We start from the raw sequence: 27,774 nt of genomic DNA, 5'->3' as shown, positions 1-27,774 counted from the left end.
CATGTCAGAGCACCACCACCCAACCATCTTACACAAGTAACACACTCAAGGGGCAGACTCAGTGGGCACCAAAGTGCTGCTGAGTAACTCCTGCTTTGTGGAGTGGTCCCCTGCATAGCTCATGCTCCATGGGGGTTGGAGGTTGGTGGTCATTGGTCACATCTAGTCCTTGCAGCTGATTGGCCTGGGTAAATCCCTCCCATTGACCTGCACACAGCAATCAAGGCTCAACTACAAGAGGAAAGTATATGCAGCTCACACAGTGGGTGCACTTCGCCTGGCGGGAGAGGCTATGCCAGGTGGACCCTGTAGGGCACCTACTACATTAGGCCACTCTACCAGATGAGGGAGATGTAGTGGTTCTACATAGTACATGAAACAAACCCAGGGAGCTTGTCAAAATGAGGAGACAAAGAAACATGTCTCATATGAAAGAACAACAAAATTCCAGAAAAAGAACTAAACAGAATGGGACAAGCAATCTACCAGATGCAGAGTTCAAAACACTGGTTTTAAGGATGCTCAGTGAACTTAGAGGAAGAGTAGGTGAACTCAGAACTTCAACAGCATAGAAAAGGAGATAGAAACCATAAAAAAAACAAACCAGTCAGAAATGAAGGATACATGAACTGAAAAGAAGAACAATTTACATGGAATCAGTAGGAGAATGGATGAAGCCGAGAATTAAATCAGAGATTTGGAATATAAGGAAGCACAAAATGCCCAATAAGAACAGCAAGAAGAAAAAAGAATCCAAAAAAGTGAGGATAGTGTAAGGAGCCTCTGGGACAACTTTAAGCATACCAATATTCGCATTCTGGGTGTGCCAGAATGAGAGAAAGTGAGCAAGAAATTGGAAACCTATTTGAAGAAATGACAGAAAACTTCGCTAACTTGGTGAAGGAAATAGACACATAAGTCCAGGAATCACAGAGCCCCAAATGAGATGAACCGAAAGAGGCCCACACCAAGACACATCATAAAATGCCAAAGGTTAAATACAAAGAAAATTTTAAGAGCAGCAAGAGAAAATTTACCTACAGTGGAGCTACCATGACCGTCAGCTGATTTCTCAAAAGTAACTTTGCAGGTTAGAATTGATTGGCAAGAAATATTCAATGTGATGTAAAACAAGGACCTACAACCAACATTACTCTATCCAGCAAAGCTGTCATTTAGATTGAAGGACAGGTAAAGAGCTTCCCCAACAAGAAAAAGCTAACGGAGTTCATCACCATCAAAACAGTATTATATGAAGTCTTGAAAGGTCTTCTTTAAGAAGAAGGTCAAAAATATGAATGATAAAATGGCAATAAATACATATCTGTCGATAATTGAATCTAAAAAAACAAAATAAACAAGCAGAACAGAAAGGGAATCATAGATACAGAGAATGTTTTGATGGTTGCCAGATGGGAGAAGGCTTATGGGGATGGGCAAAAGAGGGTATTAAGTGCAAATTGGTAATTAACAGAATATTCATGTTATAAATAAAGTACAGCATAGGGAATAGAGTAGCCAAAGAATATATATGCATGACCCAGGGATATGAATAATGAATGTTGTGGGGCTTGCCTGAAGACGTGGGGTCATTGCACAGAAGAGAGTAAGGGGGAAAAACCTGGGACAGACTCTAATAGCGTAAACAATAAAACAATTTAAATTTAAAAAAAGATGTTTCTCATCACTTCTTATATAAAGCCAGATGTATAACTTTTAAATCTGTATTTATAGTGTGACCTTTTGACAGGACTTTTGGGATAACATTATCTTGGTTGGTTCAAGCTTAATGCAAAACTTGATGCAGAGTCGTTGCTCTACTCATTATTTTGAATGTGATGGTCACATGGGACGCATGCTCACTCAACAGTGTCTTCTGCCCCCACTGACAAGTACAGTGAAGTTGTCATTGTTCACACATGCACGTTCTAGTCCACTCTCCTTGACTGCCAGGTTACATCAATGCTGTACCAACCATTCTCGTTATATTAACAATGACTAGACTTTTTCTAGACAGACCTCTTATAATCCCACTTGGATTAGGTATTTAGTATATAGTCATAAAATGCTTTATGAAGGAAACAGTGTTTTAAATGATTTTTAGTTATCAATTTTTAATATAGTTATGATCAAATACATTATCCTATTCAATAATAATTACAGCAATAGTAAGTCATTATATTATTTTGCATGCCGTGTGTATACTGAGATTAGTCATTTTGCTGCTATTAAATCATCATTTAGCCAAAAGTGAACTCACCACCATGGTGTCTTAGTAGAGCCATGGAGCCTGCACTACACAGAATTTTATTCAAGTTAGTGTATATGCTACATTAAGTCACTGTATTCTTTTATGTGTGTAACATTCTTAAAACTTTGGTGAATGGTCTTTTTAAAAATGTATTGTTTTCAAACGTTTTATAATAAAAATTAAGCTTCTGTGCTTAATTTTTGAGAAGTGATACACTATCACAGGAATCAGTGAACTTCCTGTATAAGGGTCAGATCCTGAATACATTAGGTTTCGTAAGCCAGTCTCTGTTGCACTTACTTATCTTTGCCTTTGTAGCAAAAAAAGCATCTGTGACGATATGTAAATAATGGGAGTTCCTGTGTCTCAATAAAACTTTATTTTCAAAAAGCGGGTGGCAGACCAGATTTGACCCACGGGCCATGGCTTGCTAATCCCTATTGTAACAAAAGGTAGAAAAACCAGGAAGTAACCCACCCCTGACATTAACCGAGTATTGGCAACAAAATGAGTTATTTATTATGATTTTGTCTTCATTAATAAAGAGTTGGGCCTTGGCTGGGTGACTTGGTTGTCCTGTACACCAAAAGTGTACTGGTTCAGGTTCTAGTCAGGGCACATATGGGAGGCAACAGATCTATGTTTCTGTCTCACATCCATGTCTGTCTGTCTCTCTTTCTCTCTCCCTCTCTCCCCCACCACTCCCTTTCCCTTCTTCTAAAATCACAACATATCTTCAGGTGAGGATTAAAAATAAATATAAAGAGGTGGGACTGTAGTGATCTGTCTTCCTATCTTAAATGTTATGTTTGGTCATCAAAAGTTTTCAGGTATAGCCCTGGCTGGTGTGGCTCAGTGGATTGAGTGCTGGCCTGTGAACCAAAGGGTCTGTGGTTCAATTCCCAGTCAGGGCATATGTCTGGGTTGCAGGCCAGGCCCCCAGAAAGGGGAGCGCAAGAGGCAACTACACATTGGTGTTTCTCTCCCTCTCTTTCTCCCTCCCCTCCCTCTAAAGAAAAATTAATGAAATCTTTTTTTAAAAAGTTTCCTGGTATAAAAGGAATATTTTCCTGAAGAATGAAGAAAAAAAGCTAAGGATAATCAATGCAGAGTCTTTACTGTATACTGTTTGTATAACCTGGGTTTCCAACAAATTGCTCCTTTCCTTTGGGAACTTTGGAATCTAAAAGAACTGCAACCTTACAGTCTGTCAGAACAAACCATGACATCTACATTGGTATATTACCAGTAACTTTAGTGATAGAAGCATTAATTCATTGTTCTTGTATATATAGAAACTCTGAGTTGCATTATGTTGCCTTAGTGTAGAATAAGAATTAGTAAACAAATAGCTAGATTTTTTTATTACTTAACTCAGCATCATTCAGCACTTACACTATTTGATTAATAACCAGGAGTTGCTATTGGTCAACTCCATTTTACAGTTAAGGAAACTAAAGCTGAGAAGCATAATTAACTGGCCCAAGGGCACATAGCTAGGCTAAGTGTCAGAGCTGAGATTGTCTCTAGTTACTAGTTTCCTGTTGCTGCTGAAAGAAATTACAAAAGACTTAGTAGTTTAGAACAACACAAATTTATTATCTTATAGTTCTGGAGATGGGAAGTCTGAAATTACTCTCCATGGGCTAGAGTCAACTTCTGGGCAGGACTGCCTTCCTTCCGAAGCTGCTCTTTTGTTTGTCCTTTTCAGCTTCTAGAGGCTAGCCTTTATGGCCCATTTCCATCTTCAAACCAGCAATGGCTGATCAAGTGTTTCTCTGTCACATCACTCAGACTCTGACTCCTAACTCACTCCTTCACTTTCAAGGACCCTTGTTATTATATTGGGCTCACTCAGATAATCTCCTGTTCTCAAAATGTTTTGCTGTGCGGGCAAATGTTGCTCAGAGACTGAGTTTGTCTTTGCCAGCAATTTATTTGCCACAGGTTCACTGTGGGAATTTCACACGCCTGTAGCATAGAGGATAATGTCTCTTACTAAGCCAGTAAAGAAATAACATACTCTAGTGCAATGATAAATTAATTACACTATTGTTCCAGGCAGGGGGAAAGAAGGGAATAAAGTCCAAATTTAGTTTGAGGCGAACTTTGTAAGAGTTAGTACTTGGGAGGAGAGACGGTTTAACCAACAGCGAACTGACTTCCAGCTGCTAGCACAGAAATGGAAGTCCCCTGTGGCTTGGGAATGATGGTGCCAGGTGTTGATGGGCAAGATGGTCTCCTGCTGAGTGCCACTGCCACTGACAGCTTTTGCGATGGCCTATAATAGTGTTGCCTTTACTGTAGCAGCAGCTAGCTAATGCACCAAAGATCTTTGGAGACCTCTTTTCCATCAGCAGAATCACCCTGTCCAGACTGAAACTCTAGACTAGTTTCACAAACTCTGAGTATTTATAATCTAAATGTCCCCTTGCCATAAATGCTTCTCCACAAGTTCTTATGAATAAGCCCCCAGTGGGGCCCCTCAGTAGCTGAGCTACTGAGTGCTTATCAGTGACAAGGGATGAAATGATGACATCATGAAACAACTTCATTCTTACATCAAAACAACTTCTAAAGGCAACTTTTCATTTGTCTTTGCCATAAATGTAGATTAAGGGAACTTCACTTAAATCATAAACAAGTGACTTCGAAGGCATATCAAATCAATACACAATAAGGCCCTAATTTAATCACATCTACAAAGTCCCTTTTGCTATATAGGGTGACGTTTTTATAGGTTCTGAGGATTAGGATATGGACATCTTTGCATCTCATAGAAATGAGGACTAGTTACTGTCATCTCATTGGACAGAAAGCATCCTGCAACTTTGCCAGGGTACTATATAACTACTTAGCTGGGGTGGGTGGAGGGTGGTCTTTTAAGTCTCAATACAGAAAGCTTACTACTGGATCATACTTTCGTAACATTTTCATCAGTATTAGGCATTTAATGCTAATATAGGTAAATTGCTTTCATGTTTCCAGATAATCAAACTTCAGTTCAACCCAAATTAGACTTTATTCACTGCCCTTGCCATCTATTGGCTTGCTTGATAGTTTCTTGTACTTGAAAAACAAAAAACAAAACAAAAACAGAACACATCTTTTCCTGAAAGGTGAAGAAATAAGCTAAGAGTAAAATGGATGCAGATACTTAATCAGGTACTTTGAATATCTCTTTTTGCTAGTGTTTACATAGTGGTTGAGGGTCTGTAAAAATCTTGAACTTTCTATATCATCTCTTATATGTCACAAATGAATTTATTTTACATTAAAAATAAGGGATAACGGAGTATCTTAGAATAGAATTTTTTTTAAATCTTTCAATTTGTTTTCTTTTTATAGACCTTTTTTCAACATGTATAGTCTGTCTACTCTGCTAGCGAGTAAATAGTTGAATCTGTACTAAAAGCCGAGCTGCTAGTCTGTAGATACTTTACTTTTTCCTTGTTTAAAAAATAGAAGCAATGGAGAGAAGATAGTTCTTCAAAAATGTATTTTAACAAAAGGAACCCTTTATAGAACTTACATTTTATAGCTGCTCTACAATATGGTAATGGAGATGGTAAAGGATATGTATTATTTAATAATTGCTCATGACTTGTTTGTTATAGCCATTACTTCAGTTTTTCATTAATAGGTTAGTTTTCACAGTTATATGTTCCTATCTTACCAAAACCAAGTACTTTTGCACATGTCATGCATTAGAATTTGTTCCATAATTTATTATTTTTGATTGTCTTATTTGTTTTCTATTATTCTAAACAGCAGTTTGACTTTTGAGTCATTTTTCTAGTTTTCCTTCTTGGGCAGGAAACACAGTGTTTTTCCTCTACATTACATTGCCTAGAATTCATAGATCTTCTAGTTAATGTAAGTAAGTAAATGAAGAAGAATGAAAGGAAGGGTGAACACTATAGTTAACAATGTCTAGTGATAGTCACCCTGAGAAGTCCCATGGAAACAATACTAAAAATGGGATATTGTTTTCCCAGAGCTACTCACGGCCCTAGCTAAGGAAATGGTCAAGCACAGAGTGGAATGGGATGTGCTGAGATCAGAAACTAGAGGAGTCTTTTAACACAGCAAAGAGAGCATGTGAAATATACAAATAGCATGTTTTAATAGAATGGAATAGGACTTTGAAATGAGTAAGGACTGGGTGTCTGTTTTAGCTTACTACTTAAAAGCTGTATAGCATTGATCAAGGAACTTAATCTATTCAGTTCCTCATTTACTAAAATGAATATTGCTGCCCCTCAAGGTTATTGTATTAATTAGAGATATGACATACATAGTAACAGTAGTAGCCCAGTAAATAGGTGCTATAAGAATAAAAAAAAAAAAATAGATTGCAGTTGGTCAGCAGATGCATAGCAGAATTTGCTTAACGTTGGATTTTTCTCACTAACTTTATTTAACATCTCAGGGGAACAGCTGTACTCAGAGGCTTGTCCCTTATTTCATAAATAAGCACAGAGCCATTTCCAGCCCAACCTGGTGCCAGGCCTGCACTGAGAGTGGAGCCACAGAAGAGCACCATGAGAGTTCTGGGGAGAAAAAAAAAATTGAAAGCCACAATTGGAAATGTAAAACTGTTCCTTGTTAGAAATCCTGTGTTATCCCTGCACACTCTTCTCTAGCACCCTTGACACTATCCCAGGCTCCTTGTTATGGATACTTGTTGAAAAGAGAACTTCCCTTTGCCAAGTCAGTCAATCAAACTGACTGACTTTTGGAAAACAGAATCCTATTTAAAATTTTTAAATCCAAAAATTGAAAAATTCATGTACCTTTTTTATAAACTCAAATTATTTTACCATTATATTAATTTAGCTGTGGAAGTTTTCCATGCTTATAGCAGTCTTCTAGTTAGAGCTACCTATAAAATAAAAGTGAGTGCTATGCCCTCTTTCATGTAGTTTAATATTAAGCTAATCACACCATCTATGTTAAAGAAGCATCTTGTTTTCTGTCTTTTTGTCTGTATTTGTGGGGTATTGACCGACTACTTTCATAATTTAACAACATTATTTTTCAGAGTAGCCCAAAAGTTGTCTTAGTCTACTTAGGTTGGTATAAATCTTTGCTTTCTCTCCAGAAGAACCTGTTTGGTGAGTTCTCTACCAATATATTCTTTATTTAAAGGAAAATAAAGTAGAAGCAAAAATTTGACAAATAATAGTAACCTCTCCAAAATTATTAAATCAAAATAACAGATAATTTCAAACACCTTTTTGAATCATTGCATAGAAACCTCTTGATGAAAATGTTCATTATTTTCTTTACTTTTAATTATGTCCAAATTAATTCTACCTGACTAATAAATTCCACCCCCCCCCCCTTTTTTTTTTTTTTTTTTTTTTTTTTGGCAAGAGCACAGGGAGAGTAATCAAATTTAAATGACCTTTGCCGTTTGGGAAGCTTTTTTAGTCTCTAAGTCCATAATTTCTTATTTCTATTACTGGTTTACCCTCCTCTAAGAATTATTTTGGGTAATATTATTATTTTAAGTAATAACCATTGCCATACATCATAACTAAGCACAGGTTTCTTGAAATTCTGTCTTCTAGGCTTACTCTGGAAGATGAAGTATATTGTCTTTCATTTTAAAGGTACACTCAAAAATCACACTTTCTACTATAATTTCTAAATTTTTTTCAAAGGTAATTATATTTAGACTTCAGTTAGGTTTCCTTTCAGGTTGATTTTTTAATGAGCAAACAAAAATTTTCCCTACCATTTGTTACGATTTTGGGAAGGAAACTAACATTTGTCAGTGCCTGCTCTGTACCAGATGTGTGTCTCACAATACCCATTTCTTCTCCAAAGTCCAGGTTTCTTCCTTACCTAAATCAGCCACTCAGTTTTCAGTGCCATCAACAAATCAGAAACCAGTTTTTCTCAGTAAATCTAGGGACTTGGGAAATTAGAATATATTTAGAATTCTGGTGATCCAAGAAAATATAAAATAGAGTAGTGAGTACAAGGAGCTAATAAAGCAAATGGTTTCTGGGATTTTCTTCTCTTTCAAAAAGTGTACCTGGTAATATTTTGAGACCTACTGATAGATTATACCTTTCTCTCCAGTGCCAGCAATATTTAAAGAAAATCAGAGCATGACAACCCCACGTGCAGAATTTTCATTGGCATTATTTTATTTCTTGAGCTAGCAATGGTAAGGCTTTTACTGCCTGACAGACAAAATTGGGGAGGAAGGGAATTTGATCAAGCACTTCACTTGAGCTATCCTTCACCTGTTTGTCCATTTAACAAATGAACTTAATGAGTTTGTAAAATCTTCTCTTTAATAGAAAAATGTAAATATGATGTTTAACTGACTAGTGTTTACAAAAGTTAAACATTATAAAAGAATAGCAGGGTTCACAGGCTGCTTAGCATAAAATATCTAGAGGAAAATGCAAGAATGATGTTATTGCCGCTGCAAATAATTGTGGGAAACTTCTGTGAGTATTGCACAGTAAATTCACATCTTTCATGGGCACTCATTTAAGGGGAGGCTTCTTCAAGATGTAGTGTTGGCAACATGTCTCATAGTTGCACTCATGTCCATGTGCTCATTTATTGAATGATTAATTAGCATATGTCACCCTCTGGTACTTAGCAAAACTATTCATTTTTAAAATGTTAAAATTGCAAGGAATGGTTCACACCAATTAAAATCCTTTTAACTGGGCTGTGTTGTATAAAGTATATGTGTAGGAAGACTTGGAATTCAGTGTGCATCTAAGGGGGCACATATCAGCCTGAAGTCAATTAGAACAAAGGGACGCAACATGGGAAATTAAGGAAGAGCTGTCCTTTTTCGGAAGGTGTCTGCACATACATTGGGCTTTTGCTTTATTTTCCTGTTCTTCCTAACCCTCATGATTGTCCTTCCACCCTTTGTGTTCTCTTTCTTCTTACTCTCCATTTTTAAAAAAGATTTTATTTATTTATTTTTAGAGAGAGAGAAAGAGGGGGAGAGAAACATCAATGTGTGGTTGCCTCTCATGTGCCCCCTACTAGGGAGGCAGCCCACAACCTAGGCATATGCCCTGAGTGGGAATCAAACCAGCGAACCTTCACTCTCCATTTTTATCTTCTTTTTTTTGTTCCACATTTCCTCATCTTCCCACCCCATCATTTCTCCAGTCACACATTAAAACAGAAGAGGTGGATGAATAACTATATAGTGATACAGTAAAATCTTAGCTCTCTATGTTCTAGAACTAGAATGCCTTCTATTTGGCCAAATTTTCTGGATAACTGAGCTTGAGGTTTTTTGTTTTTTTTTTTTAATCTATTTCATTTTGGAGAGAGGAGGGAGGGAGAAAGAGGAAGAGAAACATCAATGCTTGTTAGTCTCTCGAGTGTCCCCTCCTGGGGACTTGGCCCGCAACCTAGACATGTAACTTGACTGGGAATCGAACTGGCAACCGTTTGTTTCACAGGCCAGCACTCAATCCACTGAGCCACATCAGCCAGGGTGAGCTTGAGTTCTTTAAACACTAAAAGGTTTTTAGTTAGAATAATCATTTGGTGCTATGTGACGTACAGTTTTTTAAAATGTAGAATAAGATTTGGAGTGCTTTTTTTCTCCTATCTTTTTTTTTTTTCCAAGTTTGGATATTTTTATAATTAAATAAACTTAAATAATAAAGCCATTTGTATGGAAATCTTTACAAAATACATTTCACACTTCTATTGTTCCTTTCTTAAATACAGGATAAACAAAACATAATCTTTTTGAAATCATGCTATAATTAATATCAATGTCAATCATGGTGCTATTCTGAAAAATGCAGTGATGACCTTAAGAGATGTAGGCCTATTTGCCCCACATACAAATGCTTTCTGAGTTCTTAAGTTTGGTTTTTGTATTTTTCGTTTTTCCCTTTTGCTGTCAGGTAGTCAAAAGAACAGAAGTGTCTTTTCAGTTACTTTGGTCAGTGAACCCAGATAATAAAGAATGCATCATTTTTTTTTTTTCATCTGCTCAAGAAATATACAGCACCAAAACTGAGTTAGAAATGTCTCCTGCTTTCAAGGAGCTAAGACTAATGAGTGAGGAAGTTGTGTACAGATAGACATAAACACCATGTAATGAGAATTTTAAGGAGGAAACAGTTAATTTTAAAAGGAACATCTGCAACTTCACAAGGAAGTTGGCACTTAACTGAAGAATCGAAAGTTCCATAGAATTTTGAACAGTTTTTATATTGGTGTAGGAGACATTTAAAAAATGATAAGACAATGTCAGATTAAAAAAAAGCTTTATATTTTATTCTGAGTAACAAATACTTATATAGGAAACTGGGAACCACAAATGATTTTATGAAGATTCGTAATTTAGAGAACTTGGGAGACAGCAGGATACTATACTAGTACTTCAGACAACGAGTAATGAAATCCAGAACCCAGGATATGGCCAGGGTTGTCAAAGGAAGGTGACAGACTGGGGAGAGACAGAATCTGACAATTGATTAGAGATAGCATGAGGAAAACCAGGAGGGCTCAAAGTTGGTCCAGTCTGAATGCATACCAATTTGTGTTACCATAATTATTATGGTACCCAGGAAAAGGCGGAGCACATTTTGGAAGAAAGATAATTCTATTTGGAAAGGTCTAGTAGGTAGTTGGAAGCTGATGTCTGGAGATTAAGAAGACAGGATAAAAGCTGTAGGTTCTGGAAAGTTATTCCACCCTTAAATATTTGAAAATAGACAAGATCACAGAAGAGATCATTAGCAAGAGAGTCTTTAAAAGGATAATAGTAGAAGGACCCTTTGGGCCCCTTTTTGAAAAAGCAGTGGGACACACATGTTAACCACTCAAAATAAGTTAACATTGTTATCTCAGTGGGTCCTAGTAAAGTGGATAGGAGATGTACAAATAAAGGGCAGCATGAGAAAGACAGTTATAATTCTTCAGATTACACATTAAGCATTGACCTTTATTTCTGGAAAAACAATACCAACAAAACTGATTTAGGTTGACCAAATTAAATTTGTGTATTAAACAAGAATAGAGTCTATACCTGTGATACTAAGGCTCTCTCCTACTTTGTTTAGTTTTCAGCTGTGCCCTGAATAGGTAATCTTGCCAGATAACTATTTCCATAGGAAAGAGTTGTTTATTTATTATGAGAAATATTGTTAACTGTTTGAGGTTATTAAAGGACTCTGACTGCACCTTTATTTCTCCTGTCAAATTTGAGTGATTTAAATGAGCATTTTTAACGCAAATTTATATTAACATAATTTTTTGAAGCGACAGTCAATTTTGGAAAACACTTTAAAAGTATTCATATTACCAAACAGTGTGTTCATGTCATTAAGTACATCTGTATATTGATAGGTGTAAAAAAAGAAAAAGACCTGGAAGGGTATATAGTAAGATTTTGGGGTTAGGATTTTGTTTGTTTGCATATCTTTATTTTCTGACTGCTTTTATCAGTATAAAGAATTGTTATTTGTCATTTAAACGAAAAGGTAAGGACCATGAGGCCTAGAGAGTTTGAATAACTTGTATAAACTGACATATTTAATTGGTAATGGCCTTGAATATTGTTCATTTGAGTTCCTGAGAGTTAATTGGTGGGTTTTAAGGGGAATGGAAACACTACCCAGTTCTCTGGAAAACACAAGACCAGGGACACAACACATCTTTAAGAATGCCTGGCATTCTTCCTGTCACTTTCCATTCAGAGAAGCATTGACTCTCTGTAATGATCCAGTGATACAGACCACAAGCAGGTGTTTTCACTGTTAAGGACGATGAAGACCCAACATACCTTTGTTGAGGGTAATTTAATTTCTCCTCCAACACACTGTGGTCTCCTTAAATATTATCCACTAACTCCCCACTTCTAACTCTTCTAACTTCTAACTCTTAGAAGAGTCTAAGCTTCTTCTCTTTCCTTGAGAACAGGCCCGTGGAACCCTATTGGCATATGTTCATGCACATCTAGAGTATGTGAACCTTCTTGCTGGGGTTCCCATGTTTCAAACTCTGCACTGGCCCCATCATTACACTGGCTCAGCTCAAGTTTTATTTCTCTGCCTTTATATGTAGTAAAACAAAGATAGTTAGACAATTGTCACTTTACCTACTTTCCCTTCACCATCCATATCAGCACCTTGTCTCTCTTATATTGCTCTCACCAAACCATTTGTCCTTAAGATTTAGAGTCAAATTTATATAAGAAAATAGCAATTAAAATATTTTTACTAGGAAGAACTTTTAATCACATACTTGGTTTTAGACTGCTAGTTTCATTCAGGTGTCAGTTTTCTCCTTATCTTCTACAGTTAAAGTAGTGCAATTGTTGCTACGTTAATTGTCCACATTTCTCACTATGCCTCTGGGGAAATCATCGTGGTTTTTCATCTAGGGAAACCCCAGGGTCATATTTACTCCCTACCCCTCTCCTGCAATGTCCCACTGTTTGATAAATGTCTATTTGCCCTCTCAGATAAGCTCCTGCCCATTAATTCCTACTGCCTCTGTGTTAGTTTGTGGCCTTACCTGGTCGGGTATTATAAAAGTTGAACCCGCCGCTTTGCCTCCAACCCGGGCTCCTGGCAATGTGTCCTTTGCGTGTCTATTTGAATTCTTAAAACACATTACCTTATTACTCAGCAACTCCTTCCTTGATACAGTCTGACAGCCTCTCATGAAACTAACGGAGACTACAAGTCCAAAATGGAATTTAAAGTTTATTCACAAATCAGTTGGTCAGAACTTGGAGTACATTATCCCTGTAGAAACAGTAAATGATAGACAGGTTTACAAGCTAGCTGAAATTTTTAATTAAACTATCAATGATATTTGAAACCTACCAGCATAAATTAACAGTGCTTTCCACAGAAATAGCTTTCCAACTTCCCAACTGGTATGTCAAGATGGAGTATGGATATGTGTCCTCCATTAAATATAGAGATTTAATAAAGGAGAAAAGAACTGATATTTATCATGTGCTTATTATGAATCAGCCTCTGTTTAGGCACTTTATATATTTTATTTTTGAGATATAACTGATAGAATATTGTGTAAATTCAAGGTTTACAACATGTTGATTTGATACATTATATTGCAACATGATTACTACCTTAGGGGTAGCTAACTCCTCTATCACATCGTGTAATTCTTTTTGTGTGGTAGAACATTTAAGATTTTACCAACTTTGAAGAATATAACACAGTATTGTTGACTGTAATTACTATGCTTTGTCTAGTTTTTGTACTAGTTGCCATACTGTTTTAATTACTGTAGTTTTGTAGTACAGTTTGAGAGCAGGAAGTATATCATCAGATTGTCCCCTTTTCCACCTCAGGATTACTTTGGCTATTCGGGGTCTTTTGTTGTCCCATTCAAATTTTATAGTTGTTTCTTCTGTTCCTGTGAAAATGGATTTTGAATAGGGATTAAATTGAATCAGAAAGGAAGAAATAAAATTGTCATTATTTGTAGGTAATATGATCTCATATATAGAAGATCCTAAAGATTCAACCAAGAAAAATGTTGGAAGTAATCAATGAATTCAGTAAGTTGCAGGATATAAAATCAATATACAGATATCAGTTTCATTTCTGTATACTAACAACAAAATATCTCAAAATGAAATAAAGAAAACAGTCCTATTCACAATAGAACCAAAAACAATAAAATATTCAGGAATTAGTGTTTAACCAAGGAAGTGAAAGATTTGTACATCGAAAACTATAAGACTTTGATGAAAGAATTGAAGATAGAACAATTGGAAAGATACCCTGTATTAATGGGTTAGAAGAACTAGTATTGTTAAATTGTATTTACCCAGCATCTTCTGTAGAGTCAATGTAATCCTTATATATTTTATGTTAATTAATCTAAATGGTAGCTCTGTGAAGTAGATGATTGTTATACTCACTTAACTGATGTTTAGCAAATTAGTAATATAAATAATATCACAAGAGGAATCCTTACCTGACATAAGAGAATATTAGTTTCAAGCACTACTTTTCAAATTTTAGTAATTTATATACTCTTCTAATTCATTAAAAACTGCAGTCTTTCAGTAATAAAACTATTATAATTTTACTTAAATATGAACAAACAGAAGGAGGTATGAATTCCTATGTTTATATTTCTCATTTAGCTATAAACCAAAGCATTTAAAAGTTAAGCACAAAAAAAAGCCTATAAAACTAAAGATGTGTAAATTAACTGTTTTAATGTGATAGATAATCTTCTGTTGATATTGAATTGTTGCTTGCAATATAAGTATGAAGCCAACTGCTGCTCCACAGGTTTCTTGGCAGCTTTCACTGCCATTGGCTCTCTTCTTCTGCCACATTTCTTTTTAGGATGTTGAAAATCCAAGATTGGTACAATGTAGAGTGAGCGCACTATGATGTCATTTTGCTCTTAAATTAGTGAGACTGTATCATTTACATATTAAAGTGAGCCTCCTTTCCTCATTATTCCTTACACTTAAAGTGGTGTTTGATGCCAGCTTATATTAAAAAAACAGATGCATCCGTACATTTGTAATCATGTTGCAAATCCTGTTGCTGTGCCTAGTTAGTAAGTGGCTGTTGCAGTGGTCCAGCATGTGTTTATATTTATTTTAGGTGTAAACTTTGCTCAGTTCAGTGTTGAAGCTCTTTTGGAGAACTCATGGATCCTTGAAAATACATCCTGGATCCCTGTTTGAAGGATACTATCTTAATGTGTTCTTAAGCCATTATTTATTTACAACTATTATAAAAAATAATTCTTATGTATTAGAACAGGTCCTCCAAATACCTCTACCAGGAAAGACTGTTATACTAGTTTATGGTTACCTCTCTGAAAGCAATAAATCTGTATTTCTTTGAAGTTTTGTATAATTTAGACTCATTAATTTAGAAGTACATTTTCCCTTTTAAATGTGACAGTGACCAGAGGTGAGGGGGGAGGGGCATAACAGGGAAAGAAGGGGAAGGGTCAAGTCAAGGAACACGTATAAAGGAGCCATGGACAAAGACAAGGTGGGGAAGGAGTGAAAGTGGAAAGTGGTCGGGGTGGGGTGGGGGGTAAGGTAAATGAGAGTAATGGGAAAATGGGGACTATTGTAATTGAATAACAGTAAAAAAATTTCAAAAGTGTAAATTATACATGTTTTATAGAATGTATTGTTTACTTTTTTCTGTAACTAGTGTTAGTGTGATTGGAAAAATTTTGCCTCCTAAAAATGTACATTTCATGGAAGACAATAAAACCTCCAAAAATGATGAAGAGTGGTAACATGACATCATTGCTTCCTCTGATTATGTTGCTATAAACATTGAAGTGTGATTATTCTCAGAATAATTAACTGTTGTCTTATTTCTCTTTCCTTTCTAACTTCTTTTTTACCCTCCTTTATCTTCTTTTTCTCACCTTTGAATCTTACACTGCCCTAATGACCCCTTTCTTATTACTGTTAAATCAGAGAGCTCCTATCTTTTCACATCTCAATTAGCACACAGTCTGGCTTTATTCATTTGATAGCTCAGCGGTTAGGGGCAGTGAAAGGAGGACAAAGAAGGCAACTTCTAGTAGCATCTGACCATTCACTCATAACCAGGAACCTCCCGGATGCTTCTAAATAAGGGTGGCTCCTGACTGGAGCTTGGCTGGATAAAAGGTCAAGCTTAACTTGCCTCAGAATATTCACTCCTTCAGTACTCTGATGCACAAAAAACACATCTTTGGGGCAGCCCAGTAACTAATTATTATTCAGCAAGCATTTATATAGTATCTTCTGTATTCCAACCAATCCTTGATACATAGAGATGAAAAGACAGCCCTTGCTTCTAGGGACTTACATAATTACAACACGACATGGTATTATAATAAAGATATTTAGGGAATAGAGTCAAGTTTCATCACAGAGATACAGTTTGAACTCACAAGGATAAAGAGAGTTTTACCAAGTGGAACAGCATTAGAGGAAATACTTGTACATTCCAGGGAGAGGAAACAGTTTATGAACAGAATAAATAAATGTTAAAAACTATGAAGTCCTTGGCTGTTATTAGATAACATTTGAACTTCCTCTCTGATATGTACCCTCTTAAGTAGGGGTCTGAGATGGGTTCAGGGAACATTTTGGAATTTAATATCTCATAACTAGTTATTGCCAAGTTTATAATAATTATTATTTAGCTGGCTAATAAAAAAGTTTGAACTTAACAATTGGGTTGGGATCAAAGCACTGCTGCTTTAGTGTGCATCTGCTGTTGCAAGTCTGGAGATGACTATTATGTGACAGAAACAGGAAATTGTTAAGAAAAATTTGTAGTTAGAGCAATTGCATGTGGATGGCTTCTTCTTTTTACCAGAGTTTCAGTTAAGTTTTCAAAATTAAGCAAGTTTTACTTTGGTTTCTTCTATAGTCAGGAGAACCTTATTTCTTAAGTTCTTGCCTATTCTTGTGTTAGCAAAAAACTGATTTTTTTTGGGGGGGGCGGTCAGATCTCAAATGAAAAAGGTTCCTTTTACTCATGGAATTTTCATTTATGCACCAAGTAAGCATTGTGTTTTATCTCCTATAAAACCTTTTCCTGCAGCTTTGCTTTCGCTTCCTCTCTCCACAGCCTTAGTCATATGCTGAAGATATTGGCAACTGGTTGAGGTATTGGGTCAGCATTTTTCACTGTGGAAGGAGGAAAGGTTGGGAACAGTGACATGAGGATACTTGTTCCATTTTCCTTTCCTTTTTTATATGTGACCCAGATATTCCATTACAAAATTCTAATGAGAACCTTGACTTGTGAATTTTACCGTACTATCCTGGAGATGGACCGTGTAGGATGACATATAGTCGATAGTTCCTTACTCAGAGTGTCCTTAAAAGCCATGTACAGCACTGAGGACTCTTAACTCTGCCTCTCTGGCAGTGTGACAGATTTTGTGAAGAGAAACCATGGCCTCCAGGAGTCACAGGATTGGGAAAGGAGCTTTGCAGTCCATTCCCCATCGTCCTTTATATTAGCAGATTCTTCTTGGGTGCCTTTAAGAAATGCTCTGTATATAGTATTTAATATACCACCTACACACTCTCCCCCTCTTTGACTCAGAAACTGAATTCAGCTTAAGGAACTCCAGCTCTTTCTGTCAGCCTATTTATTCCAAGATTGAAATCCAGTGTGGGTTTAATTATTTTGTATCAAATCTGCTTTAAACTGTTGGGCTAGAAGCAAACTAATTATTGTCATTGCATAGCAGTACAGCAAGTAAAAACCAATAATAGCTTCTTAAAAAGCTGTCATGACTTGAAATGAAATAGGCAACTTTTGAATAGGTTCATCTATAGCTTGAAGTGCTTTGGTCTTTAAACTGTCAACTATGAAACTGGATTTAAATCATGGAATCCTGTCTAGCTTCTAGGGGCAGCTTCAGTCATTAAGTTCTACCATCTGCCATTTCATCCAAGGACTGACTGAGCTTTCTTATCAAACATTCCATTTGAGTGCTTCATATCAGACGTGTTTTGGCAAATAAATAAAACACACCAGGCTAGGCTGTCATATTTTCCTTTTTCCGTAAGTGCCTTGGGAAACATTGTTTTTTTTCCTCAAGCATAACTTTGATGACTAGAGTTTCCTGTTTTTTTTTTTTGGGGGGGGGGTCAGTGTTAAGCAGGCAAAGCTGCTAGTTATTGCCACTGAAGTTATTTTACAAAGGCAGTAAAGGCCCAGGATGGCTCTTTGGACAGACCTACATCCTGTACAGCTTCTCGTTGTAAGAGCTATTATAAGTTAAAATTGTTTTGACACTTTTAAAGTTCACATCTCTCTCTCCAAACACAATTAGTGTTGAAAAATGAAACCATCCTGGTTAAGACTTTAGTGGCTTAGAAAGCAGCTCCATCTGGTGCTTGCTAACAGTGTTTGCTTGGTTCATCCCTTGGTTTTATAGGAGCATGAATACAGATGTACACAGAACTGGTAAAAGAATGTCTGATCCAAGGTTTCAAATTTATTGATTGGTTTCTGTTGTGCTTACCACTGACAAACTGTGTTCTCGGTGAACCTCACTTGGCTTCCTGTGGATAATGTTATAGCTGCTAATCAACTCACAGCCATTTCTTGACTGAATTAACTTACAGTCAAAGGGTGGAATTCTTTTTACTATTTATCTACACATTTATAAATAGTGTGGATTTAACTAGGTTAACAAGACATTAGGCCAGGATTCCTTATTCTTTTATATTCAGTGACATAGTGCTGAGTAGACAGGCAATACTGCAATTTTTTTTTTTTTTAATTTTTGGTGACAGGAACTGCCCCAATTATTAATAGAAGTTACTTCTGAGTAATAGGGTTACACATGATCTGTATTTTCTTTATATTGTTCTTATTTTTCACAGTGAACATACATAACAAAAGAAAAAAATCATATATAAAGAAGAGAAGTATTTAAAACCATACTGTAGGTAGCTGTAGTCCTTCATTCACTGTGTGGTCTTTCTGAGCCTCAGTTTTCCCTCATCCATAAAACAGAGATTGACCTAGGGTCCTGCTCACTTTTAGCATTGTAAGTTTTGTGATTCATCTTTTTCCTGTCTTTCAGCCTTTCCTCTGGTATTAGCATTCAATGTCATATAGTTTCTGCCATCTTAAAAATATGGAATTTTTAGACACTTCTCCATACTCCCAGCTTTTTCTTCCACTTTTCACCTTAAACTTCTCAAAAAAAAGTATCTACAGTTACTGTCTTAATTCCTCACTCTTCACCTCACCCCTCTCTGCTTTCTATCCCCACCACTGCCAAGATCACCAGTGAGTTCACATCAAAGTCCTGTGGGCACACTTAGTCCTCATTCTCGGTTACCTCTCAGCAGCATTATCTTCAGCCTCTTAATGAAATTTCATTTGGCTTCTGTGTCATCACACTTAATGGCTGTTATTTTACAGTTTTCTATGGAGATTATCCTCTTCTCCCTCGTTCACCCACCAAAGCCACTGCCTCAGTTCACTGCCTTGTTGGGAAACGCCCTGTCTGGTTTCAGGAACTGTTGCCCTGCCAACAGGCAAGAGGGCTCCAAAGTTGAGGTTAATCAAGGAGCCCTGGGGGAAATAGGCCACTGAGGAGATGAAACCTGCCCCTCTGGCAGGGGTGAAGCCCTTGCCTCCCTCACATCACCTTGCTTGGCCCTGTGATGGTTGTTTAGTCAAAGACGGGTAAGATCTCTCATGAGGCGGGACAACCTAAGTCAGACACGGCCGATATGGGCAGCAGACAAGGACTTGGGGAACATGGAGAAAGGGCAAAAAGGCCCATACCCCTTGGCTCAGCTTGGACATGGCCGGAATCCTCATTCTATCTGAAAGAAGTCTCCTTATCTCTTCCTGGCTCTGCCCAGCCCATCTGGCTCAGGCTTGAAACAATATTAAAGGCAGGTACAGCCCTAAACTGGATCAGGCGGTTCCCGGGGACAATCAGGCATAGAAGTAAGTTCCTCTAAGCATGCTTGTTCTTCCCTCAAAAGCCATGATAACCAGCTCATACTGGGAAGGATATTTACATTCTTCATTGAACCTGACCTGAGGCAGATCTCTTGTGTTCCTTCAGTTGTTATCTATGGTCTCTCCTTTGAGACTGGGAGTTTCTCTTGCCACTGCAACTCCCACGTATTTTTACAGTCAGGGGTTTTGAGTCTTTAGTTTCCTGTCCTGAGGCCCTAGATTTCGCTATCAGGGTTGCTCCCCTGTTGTCCCTCCTGGCTTATCCACACAGGAACATGGGATCGCCTGCCATGGTCCGCCAGCTGCTGCCTAGCCACCCGCCGTCTCTGCCCGGACCTCCTCCGCTCTTACCAGTCTGGATGAGTGTTTGTTTAAGCCCTTGGTTGTTGGATTTTAATGCAGTTTGATTTTATGGCAGTACTGGTTGTCTTTTGTTTTTAAATTGGTTGTTATCTTTCTTTTGGTTGTGCAAGGAAACGAAGCATCTCTGCCTGTGCCTCCATCTTGGCCGGGTCCTCTTCTCTCCCCATGAATTTTTTGACAAAATTTAAAATATAATAATTGAGTACAATTTTTGTAACACAGTTCTGCTAATAAGAAGAATGGAATTGGGAGGTGGAGGGATAACATCTTGCTTATTAAGGGTTCAAAATTAGTGTTTCTTTTCATCAAAATCCAATTCAAATGTTCATTTATTAATGCATATCTGTAATGAAATTTTACTATTTTTATCTTTGAAAAATGTGTTTTCACACTGGTTATACATGTAGCAGTGGAAATTTTGCAATTTTCAGCGCTAAAAAGCTCTGCAAAGTGATGAGAGAGCTGCATACAGTCATTCATAGCTACTCAGCTCTTCATTGTAGCACAAAGTTGCCATAGAAAATATGTAAAGAAATGAGCTTGGCTGTGTTCCAGCAGAGCTTTATTTATGGGTACTGAAATTTGAATTTCATATAATTTTCATTGTCACAAAATACTATTCTGTTGATTTTTTTCAACCATATAAAACTTTTAAAAGCATACAAAAACAAGCAACAGGCTAGATTTGTCCAATTGGCTGTAATTGGCTTATCCCATGTCCCCATTCTATGTTTTTATCCTTTGCCCAACACCACATTGTCAGGATTACTGTAGCTTTATGCTAAGTATTGAAATCAGGTAATCTAATTCTTCCAGCGTTTTTTGCCTCCAAATTGTTTTGGCTGTTCTAGTTCCTTTGCTTTTTCATATAAATTTTTGAATCAGCTTGTGATTTCTACAAAACAAATTCTCCTTGAATTTTGGATGCAATTATGTTAAATCTACAGAACACTTTGAGTACAAGTGACATCGTAACAGTGTTAAGAGAACGTAGTATATGTATTCATTTATTTAGGTCTTTGATATCTTCTATCAGTGTTTTGTACCTTTCTGCATATAGATTTTAGAATTTACATATTTTGTTAAACATATACTTATGTTTTTCTTGTTTTTTTTTTTTTTTTTTAGTTATAGCTATCTTTTTAAAAATGCAAATTATATCATGTTGTTTTGCCTGTTTAAAACCCTCCAGTGACTTCACACGCCTCTTAGGATAAACTCTAATCTTTAAAAGCCTAAAAAGCCCTGCATGATCGGGCCTGGCTTTCCTTTTTTTAGCCGAATTTTATGCTGTTCTTCTTATGCAAAATGTTCTGGTCTCAGACTGGCAGGGCATCATTTTCTCAACTAAGGGGTATAGCTTTTAGAATACTTGAAAGAGTAAATACATGTTTTTAAACAAACACTTGAAAAGTATATTTTAGCCTTATTGAACAGAGCAATTTAAGGATCTTCATCAAATAAAGAATTTAGATTTGGACTGGATTGTTGGAATTCTTTGATCTTTAGGTCTGTACTTCTTTTATTGGGGCAGAGTTTTTTATGAGTATTGTTTATAAGGGACTTAGTTTTGTATATATTTGCTGAAGAAAAGAGCTTTTCCTTCCTTGTAAATGTGCTGAAACGACCAAAAGGCTAGTTTTCTGGCCAAAGCAAGGATTCTGTTACTGCCATACAGAAATTGAAGTTAAACTTTTCAACTATTAAAATAGTTCTTGCATGTACGTGCCTACTGCCAACTTCATTATAATATCCCAAGTAGAAGTGTAAGACTAATGATGTCCTGTGGAAAGGTCTGCAGCTATGTTCCTAAGACAGTAGAAGAGAGCCACAAGACTGTTTAACAAAAAGGAAATTAACTTTAAAACCAGTACTTTAATTGACCAGTGTTTATTCAGCTCTGTGTGCTAGATATATACAGATGATAAGATATAGTCCAGGGCTTAAAGAAGGTAAAAACTTCTTTATGTGAGGAAACAATTAAAAATGAAAGTGCTGGTAAATGGACATATGTCTGAGTGACTTTGATAGTACCAAGGAAAAATAAGTAGCCCAGTGGGATTTAGGGTATAAAGATAGGACTGTTTAATTTTCAAAACATAAGACTAGAAGGAAATATCATGAAAACTTAAGGGACTTGTATTCCATCCTATAACTAGAGATTCCAGTACCTCAATGCACAGAGAATTACCTGGAGAGCTTATTTTAAAATTTAAATATCAGATTCCCCAGGTTCATCTCTCAGAGATTTACTAGGTTTGCCTAGGGTGGTTTCCCAGATAGTTCTTATTTAGCTAGCAACCTTCAGTCTGCAAAGTGGCATTTGGTATCCAATGCGATAGGTAAGATTGAGCCACAGAATAGTTAAGCTAGGTAAGAAGATGGTCATATTCGCATTTTATAAAGCTAAATATGATGGTAGTATAGAACAGTGGAATCACCAGAGAATCTTATTAAAATACAGATTCTGATCCAGTAGTCTAAGATACTCCCTTTTTAGCAAGCTCCCAGCTGAGGCTGATACTACTTGACTGAGGATCACCACTTCGAATAACAAGGATAGAGAGTTTGGATTGGAATGGGGCGAAACTGCAGACATGAAGATCAGTTAACAGCCTATTGCAGTAATCTAGGCAAATTAATTACTCATAGTGTTTGGTAATGGCAAAAATGAGTTCTAGTAAAATGTAATAGATAAAATTGGCAAGACTAATTTAGGGAGTTAGTAGGATGTGGTGTTAGGATTGAGGGGAAGGGTGTCAAGAATGGTTTGCATATCAATAAAGAAAAAAGTTTAAAAAAAGAATGGTCTGAAGGTTGAAGGTTAGCTGTCTAGGTGGATGGCATTAATTGAACTAGGATAAAAGAGGAAGAAGATGGCCTGGGGGGTAGAGAAAGGCTGGTTAGAGTAGAATAGTTTCTTAGAGTTGAGAAAGGGGATATAGCCAGAAGGTTAGTTTTAAATGCATTGAGTTTGAGGAGTCTATGAGATATCTAAAATGTAAAGGGTGGGTAGAAGAAGAGGAACCCACAATAGACCAAGAAGTCTCAGACGGGTTGGTGGGGGTAGCAGTTTCAAAAGCATTTCCAAGGTCACAGTATCATTACCATAGAGACATCAAACAAAAGATTAGATAGGGTTCAACGAGAGTGCATAAAAAACTTTCCAATTAGTTTTTATCTCAGTATTTTAATTTAAGGAACAGAGCCAATTTTTTTATGCCATTCATCATGAAAAGCCTCATAGTGCTTTCATAATCCATTCAGATTTTCTTCTTTCCCCCCTCCCCCCACAGATTGATGATACTTAACAAGAGCTGCTACAATACATAGGGGAGGTGAAAACTAACAGATGAAAGTTTTGCCATGCACTGAAAGGAAAGCATTGTCTGTGAAGTTCTGCTTTTTAAAATGTCTGCTTGTAACACCTTTACTGAACACGTTTGGAAACCTGGTGAATGCAAGAACTGCTTTAAACCTAAAAGCTTGCACCAGCTCCCTCCAGACCCTGAGAAGACGCCCATCACCCATGGCAATGTGAAAACTAATGCCAATCACAGTAACAATCACCGTATCAGGAGCACCGGAAATTTCCGGCCTCCTGTGGCTAAAAAACCCACTATAGCTGTGAAGCCCACTATGATGGTGGCAGATGGGCAAAGTGTATGTGGTGAGTTTAGCATTCAAGGACACTGTGAGAACAAACCTGTCATTATAGGGAGGAACCAAAACAGGACAGCTTTGAATAAGAAACCACTCAATAATAATAATGAAAATGATATTGAAGGAGTTAGCCATATTTCTAAACCTTGTGGCAATAATGATAATGCAAAGAAGATATCAGATAACAATAATGGACTAACCGAAGTGTTGAAGGAGATAGCAGGCTTGGATACTACCCCTCAGATTGGAGGAAATGAAACCAACTCCAGAGAAATATTCTTGGGAAGAATAAATGATTGCTATAAACGGTCATTGGAAAGAAAGCTTCCACCAAGTTGCATGATGGGTGGGATAAAGGATACTCAGGGCAAGCACGTTATTCTGAGTGGGAGCACAGAAGTGATCAGCAATGAAGGGGGCCGGTTCTGTTACCCAGAATTTTCTAGTGGTGAGGAGAGTGAGGAAGATGTACTTTTCAGTAACATGGAGGAGGAGCGTGAGAGCTGGGATGAAAGTGATGAAGAGCTGTTGGCCATGGAGATTCGTATGAGAGGGCAACCTCGCTTCGCTAACTTTAGGGCAAATACTTTGTCTCCTGTTCAATTCTGCGTGGACAAGAAATGGAATACTGTTCCTCTGCGAAATAAGTCTCTGCAGAGAATCTGTGCTGTAGACTATGACGATAGTTACGATGAAATCCTAAATGGTTATGAAGAGAATTCTGTAGTCTATGGACCAGGAAGTACTCAGAGCATGGTGTCATCTGACTCCACATCACCAGATTCTTCTTTAACAGAAGAATCACACTCTGAGACAGCCAGTAGTTTATCCCAGAAAATTTGTAATGGGGGAGTATCTCCTGGTAAACCAGCAGATTCTAAAGATATGAAAGATAGTGAGCCCAATTGTGAAAGTCTCTCTGGTAAGAGTCAGGAGGATTCATCACAAGCATTAAAAAGCTCATTAAAAATTCCAGAGACTCACAAAGCAGTCCTTGCTCTCAGATTAGAAGAGAAGGATGGCAAGATTGCTGTACAAACTGCAAAGCAAGGAAGTAAAGCCTCTACAGATATTGCTGGGCAAGCAGTAATCATAAACCTCATTCCTGTACAAGAGCAAGCCAAGCCCTACCGTGTTGTGAATCTCGAACAGCCATTATGCAAGCCATATACCATTGTGGACGTGTCAGCAGCCATGGCTAGCGAACACCTTGGGGGCCCTGGTAACAACCGCAAGACAAAAAGCTCATCTTCTGCTCCAAACTCTCCAGTGACACCACCTATATCGACATCAGGTCAAATAGGTGCCCGTTTCCAAAAATCCAGTGCAATTCGATACCAAGAAGTATGGACTTCCAGTACCAGTCCAAGACAAAAGATACCTAAGGTAGAATTAATTAGTGGTGGAACTGGACCAAATGTCCCTCCAAGGAAAAACTGTCACAAATCAGCACCTACTTCACCCATAGCTGCAAATGTTTCCTCCAAAACCATCCCTGTTAAGTCACCGAATTTGTCTGAAATAAAATTTAATAGTTACAACAATGCTGGTATGCCACCTTTTCCAATTATCATCCATGACGAACCAACTTATGCTCGGAGTTCCAAAAATGCCATCAAAGTTCCCATTGTTATCAATCCAAATGCATATGACAATCTAGCCATTTATAAAAGTTTTCTCGGAACAAGTGGAGAACTTCCAGTGAAGGAAAAAACCACAAGTATGGTAAGCCACACTTACGAAGAAATAGAAACTACAGGAAAAGTGTCTGAAGACACCACTAGCAACCCCATTGATTATCCCCAAGATAAAGGGTTTTCAAATAGCGCAGAAAGTAAAAGGGGCTCAGTAGCTCAGAAGGTCCAGGAGTTTAACAGTGGTCTCAACAGAGGTCAGTCTTCACCACAGAGAAGCTATAGTTCCAGTCACAGCTCCCCAACAAAGATCCAGAGAACCACTCAAGAACCTGTTGCCAGAACAGAAGGCACTCAGGGGTCTCAGATGGTAGTCAGTGGCAGCAGCAACAGGGAGAAAGCAAGTACAGTGCTCTCTCAGATTGTGGCTTCTATTCAACCTCCACAGTCTCCTCCAGAAGTGCCCCTGTCAGGCCATAAAGCTTGCAGTGTGGAAAAGCTTTATGCAATTCCTCCAGATGTCGATGCTGCTAAGAGTACACCAGTCCGGCCCAAATCTCTCTTTACATCTCAGTCCAGTGGTGGACATGAAGCACCTCAGAACCCAGAAAATCTTACCACTGAAGTACAGAAAGATCCACTGGCAAAGCCAGTCACCACCTCCTCCTGCAAATTAGTGACTAATCCCGAAAGTGAGCCACCACCTCCTTTTCCCCCACCACGCTCTACTTCCTCCCCTTACCATGCAAGTAACCTTTTGCAGAAGCATTTCACCAACTGGACCAAGTCAGCCAGCCCTACCAGGTCAACAGAAGCTGAATCAGTTTTGCACTCTGAAGGCAGCAGACGTGCAGCTGATGCAAAACCTAAACGCTGGATATCATTTAAAAGCTTCTTCCGCCGCCGGAAAACAGATGAGGAGTATGATAAAGAGAAAGAACGAGAGAAAGGGAAACTGGTGGGCTTGGATGGCACAGTCATCCACATGCTACCCCCTCCTCCAGTTCAACGCCATCATTGGTTCACAGAAGCAAAAGGAGAGTCCAGTGAGAAACCAGCCATTATCTTCATGTACAGGTGTGACCCTGCCGAAGGGCAGCTCAATGTGGATCAGAATAAGGCCAGAGAAGACCACTCAGCAGTCATGGAGAAGAGTGGAACACAGGATGGGTTACTACAGGATTCACGGGAAAAGAAAAAGAGTCATTCTTCTCCATTACAGATTCCTAAAACAATTCTCAGGTATGTAAAATAGACTGGCAGAATGTGGGAACTTTTTAAAAATTTAATCTTTATTATATTTTTTCCATTACCATGTAGTCTTCTTATACCCTCCTCTCCCCAACAATCACCACACTGTTATCCATGTACATGATGTCTTTTTTCTTTTTGCTCAATCCCTTCCCCCCTCGCCTCCCTCCTCGACTAGCTGTCATCTGTTCTCCATCTATGAGTCTGTCCCCACTTTCCTTGTTAGTTCAGTTTGTTCATTAGATTCCAAGTGTGAGTGAAATCATATCGTATTTGTCTTTTTCTGGCTGGCTTACTTCACTTAGCATAATGTTCTCCACGTTCATCTATACTGTCACAAAGGGTAAAATTTTCTTTTCTTTTTTTTTTACAGCCACGTAGTATTCCATTGTGTAAATGTCCCATAGTTGTTTCATCCACATATCTACTATTGGACACCTGGGCTGCTTCCATATCTTGGTGATTGTTAAATAATCTAGAGTGAACATAGGGATGCTTTTGTCCTTTTGAATTAGTATTTTGGGTTCCTTCAGATATATTCCCAGAAGTGGGATCTCTGGGTCAAAAGGGCAATCCATTTTTAATTTTGAGGTATCTCCATAGTGCTTTCCACAGTGGCTGCACTAATCTGCATTCCCACCAACAGTGCAGAAGGGATCCCCTTTCTCACCAGCACTTGTTTGTTGGTTTATTAATGATAGCCATTCTGACAGGTATGATATGGTATCTCATTGTGGTTTTAATTTGCATTTCTCTGATGATTAGTGATGTTGAGCATCTTTTCATATGTCTGTTGGCCATCTGTATGTCCTCTTTGGAGAAGTGTCTATTCAGGTCCTTTGCCCATGTTTCAATTGAGTTGTTTGTTCTTTTGGTTTTGAGTTTTGTAAGTAGTTTATAAATTTTAGTTGTTAACCCCTTGTCAAATGTATCAGTGTCTTGCAACCTGTCAAGGCCAGGCAGGTTCACTTGAGATTCTGACAGACGGAAGAAAAGTCATGGAGCCGTGGGCATGCTTGACATGCTTTTATTCAAGGGTGGGCAAATCCACACATGCTGTAAGCTGCGTGTGTTAGTGGGGAGCCCCTACCTCCTTACATGCTAAAAACAGACAAAGCTGGCGGGGAGC

The 27,774-nt window shown here is 37.7% G+C and overlaps 1 protein-coding gene across 7 annotated transcripts in view; it reads left to right on the top strand.

Moving 5' to 3' along the window:
- Positions 1-27,774, top strand: part of PEAK1 (pseudopodium enriched atypical kinase 1) — a 241,051-nt gene that overhangs the window by 103,432 nt on the left and 109,845 nt on the right. For all 7 annotated transcript variants that reach the window (XM_054592027.1, XM_054592026.1, XM_054592031.1 and 4 more), the window contains one exon: positions 23,394-26,636. In XM_054592027.1, the coding sequence (XP_054448002.1) occupies positions 23,509-26,636 (3,128 nt within the window). In that variant the 5' untranslated portion in view covers positions 23,394-23,508. The remainder of the gene's footprint in view (positions 1-23,393; positions 26,637-27,774) is intronic.

The sequence above is a fragment of the Pteronotus mesoamericanus genome, unplaced genomic scaffold (genome assembly GCF_021234165.1).
Source record: "Pteronotus mesoamericanus isolate MK-2021 breed Mesoamerican mustached bat unplaced genomic scaffold, CSHL_Meso_final scaffold_31, whole genome shotgun sequence".
NCBI classification, from domain to species: Eukaryota; Metazoa; Chordata; class Mammalia; order Chiroptera; family Mormoopidae; genus Pteronotus; species Pteronotus mesoamericanus.
This window is presented reverse-complemented; position numbering and strand designations above follow the sequence as displayed.